The 14810-nt window shown below is 32.6% G+C and overlaps 1 protein-coding gene across 1 annotated transcript in view; it reads left to right on the forward strand.

Moving 5' to 3' along the window:
* Nucleotides 1–264: 264 nt before the first annotated feature.
* Nucleotides 265–14810, forward strand: part of LOC134684831 (peroxidase-like protein) — a 37807-nt gene continuing 23261 nt past the window's right edge. The window contains exons 1-9 of the mRNA XM_063544141.1: nt 265–442; nt 816–951; nt 1480–1673; nt 3724–3912; nt 4760–4808; nt 6003–6103; nt 6830–6931; nt 8280–8366; nt 10091–10808. Of these exons, the coding sequence (XP_063400211.1) occupies nt 265–442; nt 816–951; nt 1480–1673; nt 3724–3912; nt 4760–4808; nt 6003–6103; nt 6830–6931; nt 8280–8366; nt 10091–10808 (1754 nt within the window). The remainder of the gene's footprint in view (nt 443–815; nt 952–1479; nt 1674–3723; nt 3913–4759; nt 4809–6002; nt 6104–6829; nt 6932–8279; nt 8367–10090; nt 10809–14810) is intronic.

Below are 14810 nucleotides of genomic sequence, written 5' to 3' on the forward strand. Positions count from 1 at the left end.
AGTACTTTTTTAAAATAGATTGTCCAATATTAAATTTCGAAAAAATATTTCAGAAATGGATTTAAACAACTGCATCTAAAAGACATTTTATTTGTTGCTCTGTGTTTCTGAATTTCTGAGTTTTGAGATCTTATATTATTCCAACAAAAAACGTAATAATTTACAGCGTTAAAGGAGTACATTCAATTAAAAAAATGTTGGTGTATTAAAAAGTAAGACTATTTATCTTCGTTACAGATAACAAATAACTAAGCTTTTATCCAAATGAATAAAAGGAATTGCCGGAATGTTCTGTTGTTGGTTCTGGCTAAAATATTAGTATGTGTACACACACAAGGTCATACGTATTACAGTATTGAAGCGGCAGTCTCTGATGCCACAAGGGAAGTGAATACAAGAAGATCTGGAGAACTTTTAAGACAAGTTCAACAAGCTGCTGCAGGTAACAAAGTACTGCGTTTGTCTAACTATCTTTAAAAAATAAAAACTTAATATATGTATGCTAATAAATAGAAATTAAATATGTAATTCTATCAAGGTATGTCTAGATTTGCACTAATAAAAGTTGTTTCGACGGAATGCAGTGCTGTTAATCAAACATATGATTATCTCAACGAAGGCTGGGGATTTTGTTCAGTTCTAATTTAAAATAAAACATAATTAATATAAATAAATTGCGTTTCATTATACAATATTTGACAACAAAATACAGTGACGGATCAACAAAATTGAATTGTAAATGTTTGTAAATCTTTTTGTATTATTTAGATATATATTTTTATGTTAGATCATATTGATATTTTCTGGTTTTGAAGGGAAAACTTCTCAATCTACTGACAATATACCAAAGTGTTCCCGACACCATAGTCAGAGACATGCTCCTGAATTGGATAAAGCCATCAGTTATGCTGGAGATATTGCAATTACAGCAACAGCTAAATATGCCGAAAGGTTGGTACAAACTTTGCTGAATATTAATGTTCCTTGTCGCATATCTTGATATGTTCTAGTTATACAAACAGCCATAGTTTTTTTTTTAGAAAAGTGAAAGTAATTTACTTTATCCTTCTACAGGTCGTATTTAATTTTATACTCCGACAGGTCATATTTTTGTAAAAATATAAAACGCTTTACGTTGTTATACGTCATCAATCGTAAAGCATAATGGATGACTGTAAGCTTCGGAACCGATCTGGCTGTGACACAGCACATAACCAATAATCATATTTTAATTTAATCCGAACTGTAAAGAAATGTTTCACTATATTTTGAGAGTTATATTTATATTCAAACTATTTTTTAACATTTGTACAATGACATATTTTTCAGGTATGTGTTCTTCGATCTTTTGGTCATGGTTTAAAGGCATCAGTAAGACTTATTTTTTGGATAGCCTCTTTGTTTTTGGAATTCTTTTTTTAATTGTAAACATTTATTCATATTCGCTACGTTCTCGATTATAATCCTCTTAAATTTTAGGAATGAAGGTGCTATTCCAGATCCAACCGAATTCAGAAAACTAATGAAACCTTATTGTCCAAATCGTGCCACAGCGTGTAATCGAAACGACCTCTACAGAACAGCAAATGGTTCTTGTAATAACTTACATAATCCTTCATGGGGAGCATCTTTAACAACGCAGGCAAGATTAATGCCTCCTTCCTATGGCGATAGTGAGTAAAAGTGTTTATAATTAGTTGTTGTTCATTCGTTCGATGTTTTTTTTTATCATATAATTATGCCATTTGATTAGGGACTTTCCGTTTAGAATTTTCCCCGGAGTTCAGTTTTTTGTGATTTTACTTTTTGATATGAAACTATACATGAAATTATTCATTATCTTCAGTTAAAATATACTTAATAGACCTGAATTAATTCTCCAAATGTCCTTGTTTAAACGTTTTTATTATTAGGGGTAAATAGGTTACAGCAATTTAAATTGATGCCTTGGGTTGCAGATGGAATGTCTGAGACGAAATTTTCATATTACACTGTCGCTTTTTTAAGAAATTAATTATTTTCGCAAATAAATTATTATAAGTATTCAACTATATACTTCAATGTGTAGGGCACACTGTTCATTCTCAACCTGTATTTGTATTACTAGTAAAATTATCGTTAAATGGTAAAGCATTTTGCCACATTTCTCACAATATCAAATGATAGTCCCTTAATGAACTTTTCTGAACATATGTTACCAATACTGTTACGCTTGATCGTTATGGATATGTCCCTACTCATGCGTTTTCCCCATATTTCAAACGTCTTTGTAAGCAACCAGCTACATGCTTATAATGGACGTAGAGGTAGTGCAAGATGATTTTAAGAAGTGTGTGTTCCTGTTCGGTACCACTGCATTCATAATGCAGGGTTCACACATTGCCGATTATTGCTCCCGATTGAGATCAGTAAGCGATACGACACGAAAAGTGAAAAAAAGTCGGATTACTATCCTCAATTTCCTGGAATGTCCTATCATTGTCTGAACGCAGTCTTGTAATTTCGTGACAAATTCCTACGGGTCGGGAGGGTTCAAAATAGTTCGGCTAAGCACCCCGACAGCAACATTCGGGGGAACTCAGTCGATTTTGTCTAGTCGGATTAAAATCGTGTCAATGTCGTAACAGATTCTGCTGTATCGGATCAAAATCCTAACAATGTTCTGTGTTCCTGTGGAACGGAAATGATCTGTGAAATTTGCATTGCTTTTTTCTATCGATTGCGTCCAGATTGCATCCAGCTGTTGTCGATAGAGAACCGTTTTTGTCGAAACCGTTCCGGAACAGTCTCGTTATTAAAATATAATGATACCCACGTCAGAGTCCCCACAATTACAGAATGCAATACGACTGAGACCAGACAAAGCCGTTTGTAATACGATAGAGCGGACCGTGATAGGATTACGTTTCGACAGTATCTGACCATCCCAAGTATACCGACAGTTTTCGAACGGCTAACTTCCGTCAGCGTCGGTTCCCTGTCTGATCACTGTCTGATATCTGTCGGATTACATTAGGTAGAATCGGGATGCAGTCGTGACAGACTCGGTCGAATTTTACCAAGCAAAAGATACAAATTGGATTCGAAATTGATTGAGAACGGGATTATCAGGATAAAGTCGCTTGGAAACGGTTGAATATCGACTCTTCCTGGACAATATCTGATTTTTGTCGTGATTAAATTATTTGTTTTACAAATTTTAATTAAAGTTTGAATTTCGATCCACGATTTACAGGATCTTGATCAGAGTTTTGACATATTTTAATGGGAATGGTCTTGTCAAGGACGGCAGTAAAACTCGTGACTGTGTGTTCCCAGCTTAACATAATGTAAATTTCTGTTAGAAAAGCACTTTAATATCTCATAATCACATTGTGCTTTCTATTATTATTTTAAGACATATAATCTTCATCCGAATTACGTTCTCTAAAGTCAGGAATTATAATAGAATAAAAAAGAAACTTATTTAATCCTCATAACATCTGAAATATTAATATGGATTAGTTTCCAAATTAACTAATCACATACTTAATATAGTGAACAGGCGGAATCTATGATAGACTGAATACTGTTGAAAATGTGTTTGTCAATATACAACGTTTTAAAGAATTTCGGACATCAGATAATTTTAAGAATATAACACTGAATGTACCAAATCATTATAATATCAATTATTCACAATGCCTACCAACGTTACGTCATATGTTTTTTTCTTTTTTGTAGAATTTAACCTTGGCTTGTTACCACGTATGCAAAGTGTAACAGATTGTCCGCTACCCAGTCCCCGAACGATATCGAACGCATTGTTCAGTGCAGGGACGTCTCCACCCAGGAGTAAAAGATTTAGTCTAGTTTTAACTCACTTTGGACAGTTTCTTGATCATGATTTTATCTCAACACCTCCACTTACAGGCAAGTAGAATTATTTCTTCAATGTACCTTATCCACGGTATGTGTGGATTGAGGAAAACTTGAATATAAATGGATATTTTATTTGGTGGTTTTGGCAAAATATGTATACATTATACATTCCTTTAAACAATTTGTATTTCGTTGAACATTTAAGGTGGTACCTAAAACTTTAACTAAAATTAATTTGGCTCATTAAATTTTCTTAAAATTTTGACAAAGTATTCATTTTGACCCTTTGACAAAAATATAAGAATTTCAAAAAAATTGAAAATTACACTGGTTAAATGACAGTTTGACAAACACCTTTTTTGATCTTTGAGAAGCTTAATATTCCCTTATTAACACAACGTCATTAAAACGTTCTGCTGATTTTACAGAGTTATCTCCCTGTAGTGTTAGGTACCACCTTAAATATAGGGTTCCCCTGTAACATCGAAATCCGCAAAAATAAGTTATATATGAATTAATCCTTACTTCGATAGACGGTATATGATTTAGCGATCGATTGATTGTCAAACTCATTAATCGAAAATACCAACCGACAAACACAACAGTAAACAAAACACAACATAGAAAAAAAGAGCAACGCGAATCCCACAAATAGCTACGGAAAGGTACACAGCTCCTACTCTACACGATATAGAGATACATGTATGTGAAAGTATCTTTTGTCTTAAATATCAAAATTGAACAAATCATTCAGATAAGTTTTTAAAGAATTTTTGCTTATGGTTAATGAAGACATGCGAAATTATTGGAGTATGCGAAATAGTTCCAAATGCTAGGCAGATTAATAAGTACGCAACATACCCATATTGATTATAAAAAAAAACATCTTTGTTTTTAGATGGAGGCAATGCCATAGCATGCTGCAATGGTAGTATTCCTGTCAACAGGTAATTGCATTTTGTCTCAGTTTAAAAAGTTACACTCGTTTATGGTGGGAGATTTTCGACACTTCATTAAACATGTTAAAAGGGTTTCACTCCTTCCACATGTTATAATTACACCATTCAAAGGCAGTTGTTACAAAGAACGCCTGATATCGACACTACACAAGTTTTCAATCGCTATCATAAATAAGTTATGTCGTTATACAACAAAATCACTAGCGACATGTTTTTACCGGTACACAATCTTTGGATACCAGTGTAATCGTTAGAGATGTAATTTTATGTTTACCGATTTTGACATATTCCTGATTCTGCGATGATTACTGCGTGTGAATTGATATGGCGATTGGTGTAAGGTTGATGAAGATGCTATCATATGGTCAATGTGCCTGTCCAAAGTATCGAGATCGCTATTGGGTTGTTGCTTTTTGGTAATAAACAGGATTTTTTTGGTATCGTGCTCTTCGCTCTGTAAGAAATCATGTGAATGGTTTTCGCGTTTGATTTTTTTTTTTCAAATTTTGCCTTGCAGGGTTTTTATAGATAACTTTTCTTTATGGTCTCACGGGCAAACATAGCTCATCTAATTAATTTGTTGTTTCAAACTGAGGTCCAGAAAAGTACGCTGAATTTTATCAAATCTATACTGAGCTCGTGTAGTACAAATGTACGCTTTTGAGATTTAATACACTTATATAACCATGTTTCTCGTTTAAAGGGGAATAGTGTATTAATTCATTTTATTAGTGGTGGTTTACATTTTTAACTTTAAATGAAGATGTATGGTCTGAATTAAAGAGTGTGGGTCACTTCGACATAAAGTAGACACACTAAGTGTCAATGTAAAGCCCATAGCAAGTACCACTTTTTATACTATTTTACGGCGTAAAAGTACAATAATGATACTATTGATATGCTTAAGACTCTTTTAGAAATAGAAGAATCATGTCATTCATAATCACACATTCAAATATCTCATTTAACATTCTATAGCAGTTTACCTAAATGTATACGATTTTGAACACAGTTCCTTTTACTTTTCAACAGTTCCGATAAAGCATAAAATTAAGGGATAATGAAAACTTAATCCTAATCATCATAATGTTCTGTACGCATACCGGTAAATCATTTTACGGATACTTTTTAAGATAAACAGTGTATTATATGTTGCAAGATTAACTATCAAGTATTTTTCAGACCCGAATGTGCTTCTTTCCGTACACCTCCCGGCGAGTTTTTGACTACATGCATGGCATTTGTCAGATCTGAGTTTGGTGTGGACCCGGATTGCTGTCCAGGTAAAATCTTCATAAAACTAAAAGAAGGATACGTATGCGTGCTGATCTAAGGTCGTTGTTAATTGCTGATTCATGGCAATTAATTTAAAAGAATTAGTTATTATTCAGAATGATGTTAATATCAATCCATTTAATAAGGTTATTTGGTTTGGGTACCATGAAAACAACTCTACATCCAAGTCACAATTTAAACAAACAACAACCACATAACAACATGTTCCTGACTTGGTACAGGTGCAAACGAATGCAGCAGGTTGACCACAAAACAACACTTTCATATTCTTGTTATCATTTAAAAATCATTTATAATAAAAGTAAAATAGGCATGTAGAAATGCAGAAAGTAGGAAGGCTAGTTTTTGTAAGGTCTTTACTGGCTTGAAATCGGAATGTTAGCCAAAAAAGTTAGGCTAACGAATATCCTGGATTAAGAGGGGTTTGTTTAGAAACATATTATCAAATTGACCATACTGTTGAACCTAATTACAAGTTTATTATAGCTTATACTGAAAACATTTGTAAACTTATTGTACTTATATTTTGTAAGGACCAGTAAATCAATTAAACCAAAGAAAATCCTTCATCGATCTCTTAACTACGTATGGGGATACACTGAATTAAGAGGGGGTTTGTTTATAAACATATTATTAAATGGACCATACTGTTGAACCTAATTATAAGTCTAATTTAGCTTATACTGAAAACATTTTGAACTATTTTTTGTAAGGACCAAGAAACCAATTAAACCAAAGAACATCCTTCATCGATCTCTCAACTACGTACGGGGATACACTGACCCAACAAAATGATCTACGAGAAACTGGAACAGGTAATGTTAAATATTCTTCCTAGATCTTTCTGTGACGCATAGTAATATGATAAAGTATTTTTTGCCGAATAAAAAAAACAGGTACTTTTTTACATCCTCCTGCAATCTACTGTAAAGCGGGATATTTTCGCGGTTTTTTTCGCGTATTTTCGTGGAAAGATAAAAATCACTAAAATACAATTTCGTCAATTTAAAAGTGCACATACAAAGGTATTGATAGTCATTTTGAATCCGCAAAAATGATAATCGCCAAAATATTTCGTATACCTTATTTGATGAAAATCGCAAAGTGTTTCAACGGCGAAAAAAAATGCTATACGTTATTTGCTACAACATGTACAATAGTTAAAACTTGATGGATAATATGATCTGAGAGGAAAAAGGAATAGGTGATATTTAATAATCTTTCCAGTGATATATGTTATGCATAGGTATGCACGAAAAGGACACAATGATCTACCTAAAAATAAAATCAGTAAACAAATGTTATGGTTATACGTTTTCCTTGTTGGTAGTCTTGAAAAGATTTATTTAGAAAAAGAAATTAGTCTTATTTTCAAATATCTAATGAGGTAGATCTCTATTCATTAATTTATTAATCTTTTAATCAATTAGTAAATTATATGATTAATCATTTGATTTGTTAATAAACCACATTCACGTGACTTCTCGAAAACTGTCATTTGATGACGCTGTAACTTAATTTGATTCATTAATCATTTATTAAATGTGTTTAACTGGTGACCCTTTGGTTGCATTTTCCGGTCTTGAGCACTCGAAATCAACTAGATTTGAAATAAACATGAGATCGAAATAAAACATAAAGTCATTAGAACAGGGGTCACAGCTGCATGCTTGGAACGAAGTACTATAAATGTTGCTGCAATGTGTGATACTTTATCAGAAATACACAAATACAACAGTAGTATATCGTTGTTCGACATTTATAAATCGATTGAGAAAAAAAAACAATCCTGATTACAAACTAAAATCGAGAGAAGTACACCAAATATAAGAGAAGAACCGCAACACAAACAAAAACACAACACTAAAATGTAACAAACAGAGAAACGAACTATAATATATCAATGGCCATTTTTCTGACATGGTACAGGACATTTTGAGAGAAAAAATGTGGATTGAACTCATCATAGAGAACCATATTGAAATTTTGTATTTGAGCCAGACGCGCATTTCGTCGACAAAAGACTCGTTAGGGACGCTCGAATCTAAAAAGTAAAAGAAGCAAAATAAGTAAAGGGGAGTTGCAATATGAAATACTGGTTTAAACAGTATTTTTCAAAGGTTGGTTGATAGCTTAAAATTGTATCATTATGTTTATGTTTAGGCCGACTATCAGAAGGATTAAACAGAATTTTACCAAATGGTCCTTCTGGTCCCACATGTGTTACTGGAGATGTGTGCTTTAAATCTGGTAAGATTACGTGCACTAGAAAGTAGACAAACTGAATTTCATGTATTGAAGAGCATATCTGTATTTCAAATTTATCGCGAAGTTTTCTTTTGATATTACTGACTGTTAATTTCCTTTCTCAGCATAGTAGAGTTATTGCTAGAAAATAATGGCGCACGTGTTGTTGTCAATCAAATTTACAACGTCGTCATATATAAAATAGCGATAAACAGATTATCATTGTTCAACTAAACTTGATTGCTTTTCTCATTTTTGCCGTTACGGCTTTAACGAGAAAATCATCTCTCTGAGATGACCAACGATAATCCATAAATGATGTCAGCAGGTAAACTCAAAGTCAAGTTTCGTGAAGCGAAAAAAAAGGAATCAAAGTGTACACAAGGCAAATTGCCTAAGTTCGATGAATTGGTTTTGTATTATCTTCGTTATAATGACTCAGAGAAAACTATTTTCAAATATGAAAAATACTGCTCTCTCTAAAAGAATTGTTTTCGAATATCATGTATATGGTGAATTACTATATACATTTATAATGGTAAAGCAAAATTCACTAGGAGTTCGGGTCTTCCATGTAGCATCGGTTTGCAATATTTAATAATGCAGTATCGGTTTAATTAATGAACATATGCTTGTTCAAATCGATATCACAAACTATAAGGGGCATTTGAATCGCACTAAAAATATCATAATTACGATTACCTTTTGAGAAATTAAACTTTACTGAAGACAGCCACATGTCATATCAAAGCTATGTGCTAACATAAAAAGTGGGAAAATCATTCGAATGGAGTATATAAACATTTAAAAAAAAAATCATAAGAAAACAAATCAGTTAGAACCAGTAAGACGGGTTATGATTATATTGGTATTTTATATATGTTAAAAATGACTTTTATCTTAATATTTCACGTATGAAACCGTATTAGTGTAAAAACACTTTCAATTCGAAGTGTGAACTTTTATTAATTGCCAAAAAAAATAATCTTACTTATGGTAAAACATTCGTTTCTACAGGTTTAAGTAGGTTATGCTTCACGAAATAAAATGAATGACATATTATACCAAAATGTAGTTCAATGCCGTACCACAGTCTTGCGGGTTTTTATCTCAAAAATTCCGACGGTTCATTATTGGTCAATCTGCGTTAACTCGCTTTTACAACAAACACTGAGCGTGAGTCTTATTTTTACACAAACAGAAGATGAATCTTTGCAGCGTTAACGTGAAAGAAAACGACTGCTTATCTGTTAAGTCTACTGAAATTGTAAAGTGAAAGCACGGTTAACGCGGCGTTTACATGAAGTGCACGCGAGTAAACGCCGCGTTAACGTTTTGCCAATCCTTTACATGTTCTGCTTGTTCTGCATTCGTCCATCTTGTTATTCTTTCTAGAGAAAGTATTATTATATTATTAAACTAGCGAAAAAATATATTGTTTAGGCAAAAGAGAAAATTGTCAATTATATGGTGTCCTAATAATTCCATCTTTTGGGAAAATATTGAAGATACAAAATGAAAACTAAAGAACAGATATAATAACGTATGAACTATTAGCTATGGAAAAGTATGTTTTTTTTTGTGTGATCATTCTCAATAATTTGCCTCCCAACTAACACACACATGTGCATACATACAGACACACACATACTTTCAGAAATGTTCCTACACCGGTGGAGTAATCCTTGAGGTTTTACATGCTAATATCCACATACTCTTTCTTGTAGGAGATGGTAGATCAGCAGAAGTTCCTATGATATCTGTAATTCATATAATATTCCTACGCGAACATAACAATATTGTGGAAAGATTGAGGTCATTAGGATGGACTGACGGAGATTTACTATATCAAGAGGCTAAAAAGATCCTTACAGGAATTTATCAACATATAGTTTATAGTGAGTATTTGCCAATTATTCTTGGAGACGAGGGAATGTCCATGTTTGGACTTTGGAGTACTCCAACTGGTTTCAATACACAGTATAATCCCTCTGTAAATCCTACTATAAGGAACGCATGTGCAGCAGCAGCATTCCGATTCGGACATTCTGAGGTGGGATCCTTTGTTGAATCATTCAATGAAGACTTTACACCACTTGCCAAGATCCCTATGGAAGATACTTTCTTAAACACTCGTTCCATAAGGAATTTTGATGAAAGATTTGGTCCGGATGCAATTGCTAGATGGATGACAACACAGTTTCAGAGTAAATCAGATCGGTTCTTTTCGCCATCAGTGAGAAATCGGCTTTTTCAATCAATGCCGAAGAACGGTTTTGACCTTCCTGCACTAAACATTCAGCGAGGAAGGGACCATGGAATACCGGCATACAATAGGTGGCGAGAATTCTGTGGGTTTCATCCCGCTCAACATTTTGGAACAAAACATTTTGGTCTAACCGATCATGATTCTTCGGCTGCAAAAGCTTTAAAATCAATTTACAAGTAAGTACATAAAATGTGCCTGTCCTTGCTATTTGGAAATATATGCATGCATGTTACATGTGTTATTGAGTTATTTTCATTTTAAACATGTTGTAACGAAATAAATGTTTATTAAATGAATATATTTTGTAAGCTTAAAAATATTTTGGTATACTTGTTCTGGTTGGTCACTGATTATTTGACTCTAATTAAGTCTTTCCACTTTTCTGTGGAAAGACTTATTGTTTTTCTTCTGATTATTATTATTATTAGGTCTTTCCACTTTTCTGTGGAAAGACCTATTGTTTTTCTTCTGATTATTTTTTTTTTTTTTTTTTTTCTTCCGCCTAATTTTGTTCTTGCGATAAACATTTGTTTCGCAATATGTCGCTTAGATATTTGGTATATGATATCAAACAGTTTATGCGCTTTTGAAATTTACCCTGCGTAAACGAATACTTTTCTTTGTAGGAGTTATCTCCCCAAACACTGTTTTCCTTGTTAGCGCATCTCCTACGCAACCGTAAAAGATTATGACAAATTTATTTTACAAAATTGCTCGTTATAACCTTCGCATGATTTGTCCTATTTTGACCGAAGCGATATGATCGCTCCATATGAGAGTTATTTCCCCTTATGCATCTGATATAAGTGATATGAATTTCTATCTTATAAATCATAAGTGATAGAGACCTAGGATCTTTTGACTTGAGGTCCTTGGTCCCAAAAAAATAAAATTAGGTCAAGGTCAAAGGTCAAGGTCATATTCTAATATTTGGCTTATTTTCACTTATACCCAAAGACTGTATAAGATATCAACAAATTATTTTTACTAAATTGTTAGTTGCGACATGTCGTAAGATGTAAATTTTGATTGCAAGCGTACGTTGAATGTAAAAGGGAGTTTTCTCCCCTCTTGTATTTAAAAATACGCGTTTAGTGATATAACTCATTAACTAAATATAATAAAGACCTATGGTCTTTTGATTTGAGGTCCTTGGTTTATGACCTTGAAATTGATCTCAAGGTCATAGTTTAATTTGACGTTCTAGATTTTGACCTTTGCTTTTATTCTATATGTATACATGATAAAGATATACAACTTTTAGAAAAAGGTATCAAACCATTTAACCTTGTAAAAAACAACCGGAAGTGACCTTTTGTAAACCGGAAATAGCTATTTTTTTGTACTTTATAATATAAAAGTATATAGAACCAGATATTTTTGGAATCAGTGTCAAGTAAATATTCAAATATAATCGGAAGTAACATTTTTCAAACCGGAAGTAACAAATTATCTCCCTTATTTAAAAAAAATGTATGGAAACAATATATTTTTGGAATCAGCTTACTAGGAGCTATCATTTGACGATTGAAATAACATTTTAATTTTAGTTTCACAACTTTTCATATCAAAATACATTGTTTTGATGGAAAGACCTTCAATTGTTCTCTGAACAATTGGTTTTTAATTAGGTCTTTCCACTTTTCTGTGGAAAGACCTATTGTATTTCTTCTGATTATTATTATTATTATTTTTTTTTTTTTTTTTTTTTTCTTCCGCCTAATTTTGATATTGCGACAAATGTTTGTTTCGCAATATGTCGCCTAGATATTTCTCATATTGTATCGTACAGTTTATGCGCTTTTACATTTAACCCTGCTAAGCCGAACACTTTTCTTTGTAAGAGTTATCTCCCTATTCACTGTTTATCATCAGAGTGCATCTCCTTCGTAACAAAAAAAGATAGCGACAAAATTCTTTTTACAAATTGTTCGTTAGATCCTAAGGAAAATTTGGCTTATTTGGATCGAAGCATTTCGATGAAATTTTATAGGAGTTATCTACCTTTACAAAATTATTTTCTCAATATGTGTTATTAACTAATAAACCGTCAACCGTATAACCCTGGAATGTATTTATTTGAGATCCCTAGGCCCTTTATTAGAAAATGGGGTCAAGGTCAAAGGTCAAGGTCAAGTTCTAAATTCGGAATTTTCCATGTTTTTGCATTTTCTCCAACCCTTGAAAAGGTACATATTAAAGAACAAGTGCAAAATGATTGTTATACAGTTATGAAGATATGTTACATTTGGTCTGATACAATTAAATAGCATCTAATAGGAGTTAGTGCCCCTGAAATGTCTTGATATGAGGTTATTTGATTATAACTTCAACTAAGTGCATTTTAATGGCATTTGACCTTGTACCAAAGGTTGGATGACAAATGACCTTGAAAAATGACTACCGGAAGTGACCTTAAGAAAACCGGAAGTAACCTTTTTTTGCAATTTTTTCGTATAAAAGTACTCAGAATCCATATATTTTGTCATATAGATACATAAACTGATTACTGAAGACTAAAAATGACTTCCAACAAACCGGAAGTGACCATGTATCGCCCATTCTAAATACAAAAGTATATAGAAACTATATATTTTTGGAATCAGTGTGAAAGAAGCTATCATATTAGACCGGAAGTGACATTCATTTCACCGGAAGTAGCATATTATCTCCTTTATATCACTTAAAAATATGATTAAACCATTATTTATCGTATCAGTATGAACAACTATCTTCTTATCAAAATTTCTTTGATATGGAAAGACCTTCAATTGTTCTCTGAACAATTGGTTTTTAATTAAGTCTTTCCACTTTTCTGTGGAAAGACTTATTGTTTTTGTTCTGATTATTATTATTATTATTATTATTATTATTATTATTATTTTTTTTTTTTTTCCGCCAACTTTTGTTCTTGCGATAAATGTTTGTTTCGCAATATGTCGCTTAGATATTTCTCATATTGTATCGTATAGTGTATGCGCTTTTAAATTTCACCCTGCTAAGCCGAACCATTTTCTTTGGAAGAGTTATCTCCCTATTCACTGTTTATCATCAGAGTGTATCTCCTTCGTAACAAAAAAAGATAGCAACAAAATTCTTTTGACAAATTGTTCGTTACATCCTCAGTAATTTTTGGCGTATTTGGATCGAAGGGATTCCATGAAATTTTAAAGGAGTTATCTACCTTTACGGAATAAATTTGTTTGTATGTTTTTTTAACTTATAAACTGTTAACCGTATAACCCTGAAATGTTATTATTTGAGTCCCCTGGGTCCTAACTTAGAAAATTAGGTCAAGGTCAAAGGTCAAGGTCAAGTTCTCAATTGTGACTTTTGCTTGTTTTTGCATTTTCTCTGACACTGTGAGAGATACATAAAAAAGAACAAGTGCAAAATGTCTGTTTTATTGTTATGAAGATATGCCACATTTAGTCTTATACAATTAAATGGCATCTTAGAGGAGTTGTTGCCCCTGAAATGTCTTGATATGAGGTTATTTGATTATAGCTTTAAATAAGTTCATTATAAAGGCATTTGACCTCTTACAAAAGGTAAGGTGACAAATGACCTTGAAAAATGACTACCGGAAGTGACCTTGAGAAAACCGGAAGTAGCTTTTTTTTGCATTTATTTCATCTAAAAGTACTCAGAATCCATATATTTCGTCATATAGATACATAAACTGATTACTGAAGACTAAACATGACTTCCAACAAACCGGAAGTGGCCAATTATTTCCCCTTCTACATACAAAAGTATATAGAAACTATATATTTTTGGAATCAATGCGAAAGAAGCTATCATATGAGACCGGAAGTGACATTCATTTCACCGGAAGTAGCATATTATCTCCCTTATATCACTCAAAAATAAAAATTTTGGCTAATTTGGATTGAAGCGATTCAGAATAAATTTGTCGGTATGTTTTTTAACTCGTAAACCGTTAACCATATAACCCTGGAATATTTTTATTTGAGTCCCCTGGGTCCTAACTAAGAAAATTAGGTCAAGGTCAAAGGTCAAGTCAAGGTCATATTTAAGATTTTCATATGTCTTTGATTTCCTTATAATTCTTGAATGGTTATAGAAACAGAAAATTTAAGCAGTGAAAAATGCTCAGTACTTCTAGGGGCAACTTTGCTACAGTATGACTTTATTGGTTTTACCATTATGTAAGG

Source organism: Mytilus trossulus, chromosome 9, assembly GCF_036588685.1.
Source record: "Mytilus trossulus isolate FHL-02 chromosome 9, PNRI_Mtr1.1.1.hap1, whole genome shotgun sequence".
NCBI lineage: Eukaryota > Metazoa > Mollusca > Bivalvia > Mytilida > Mytilidae > Mytilus > Mytilus trossulus.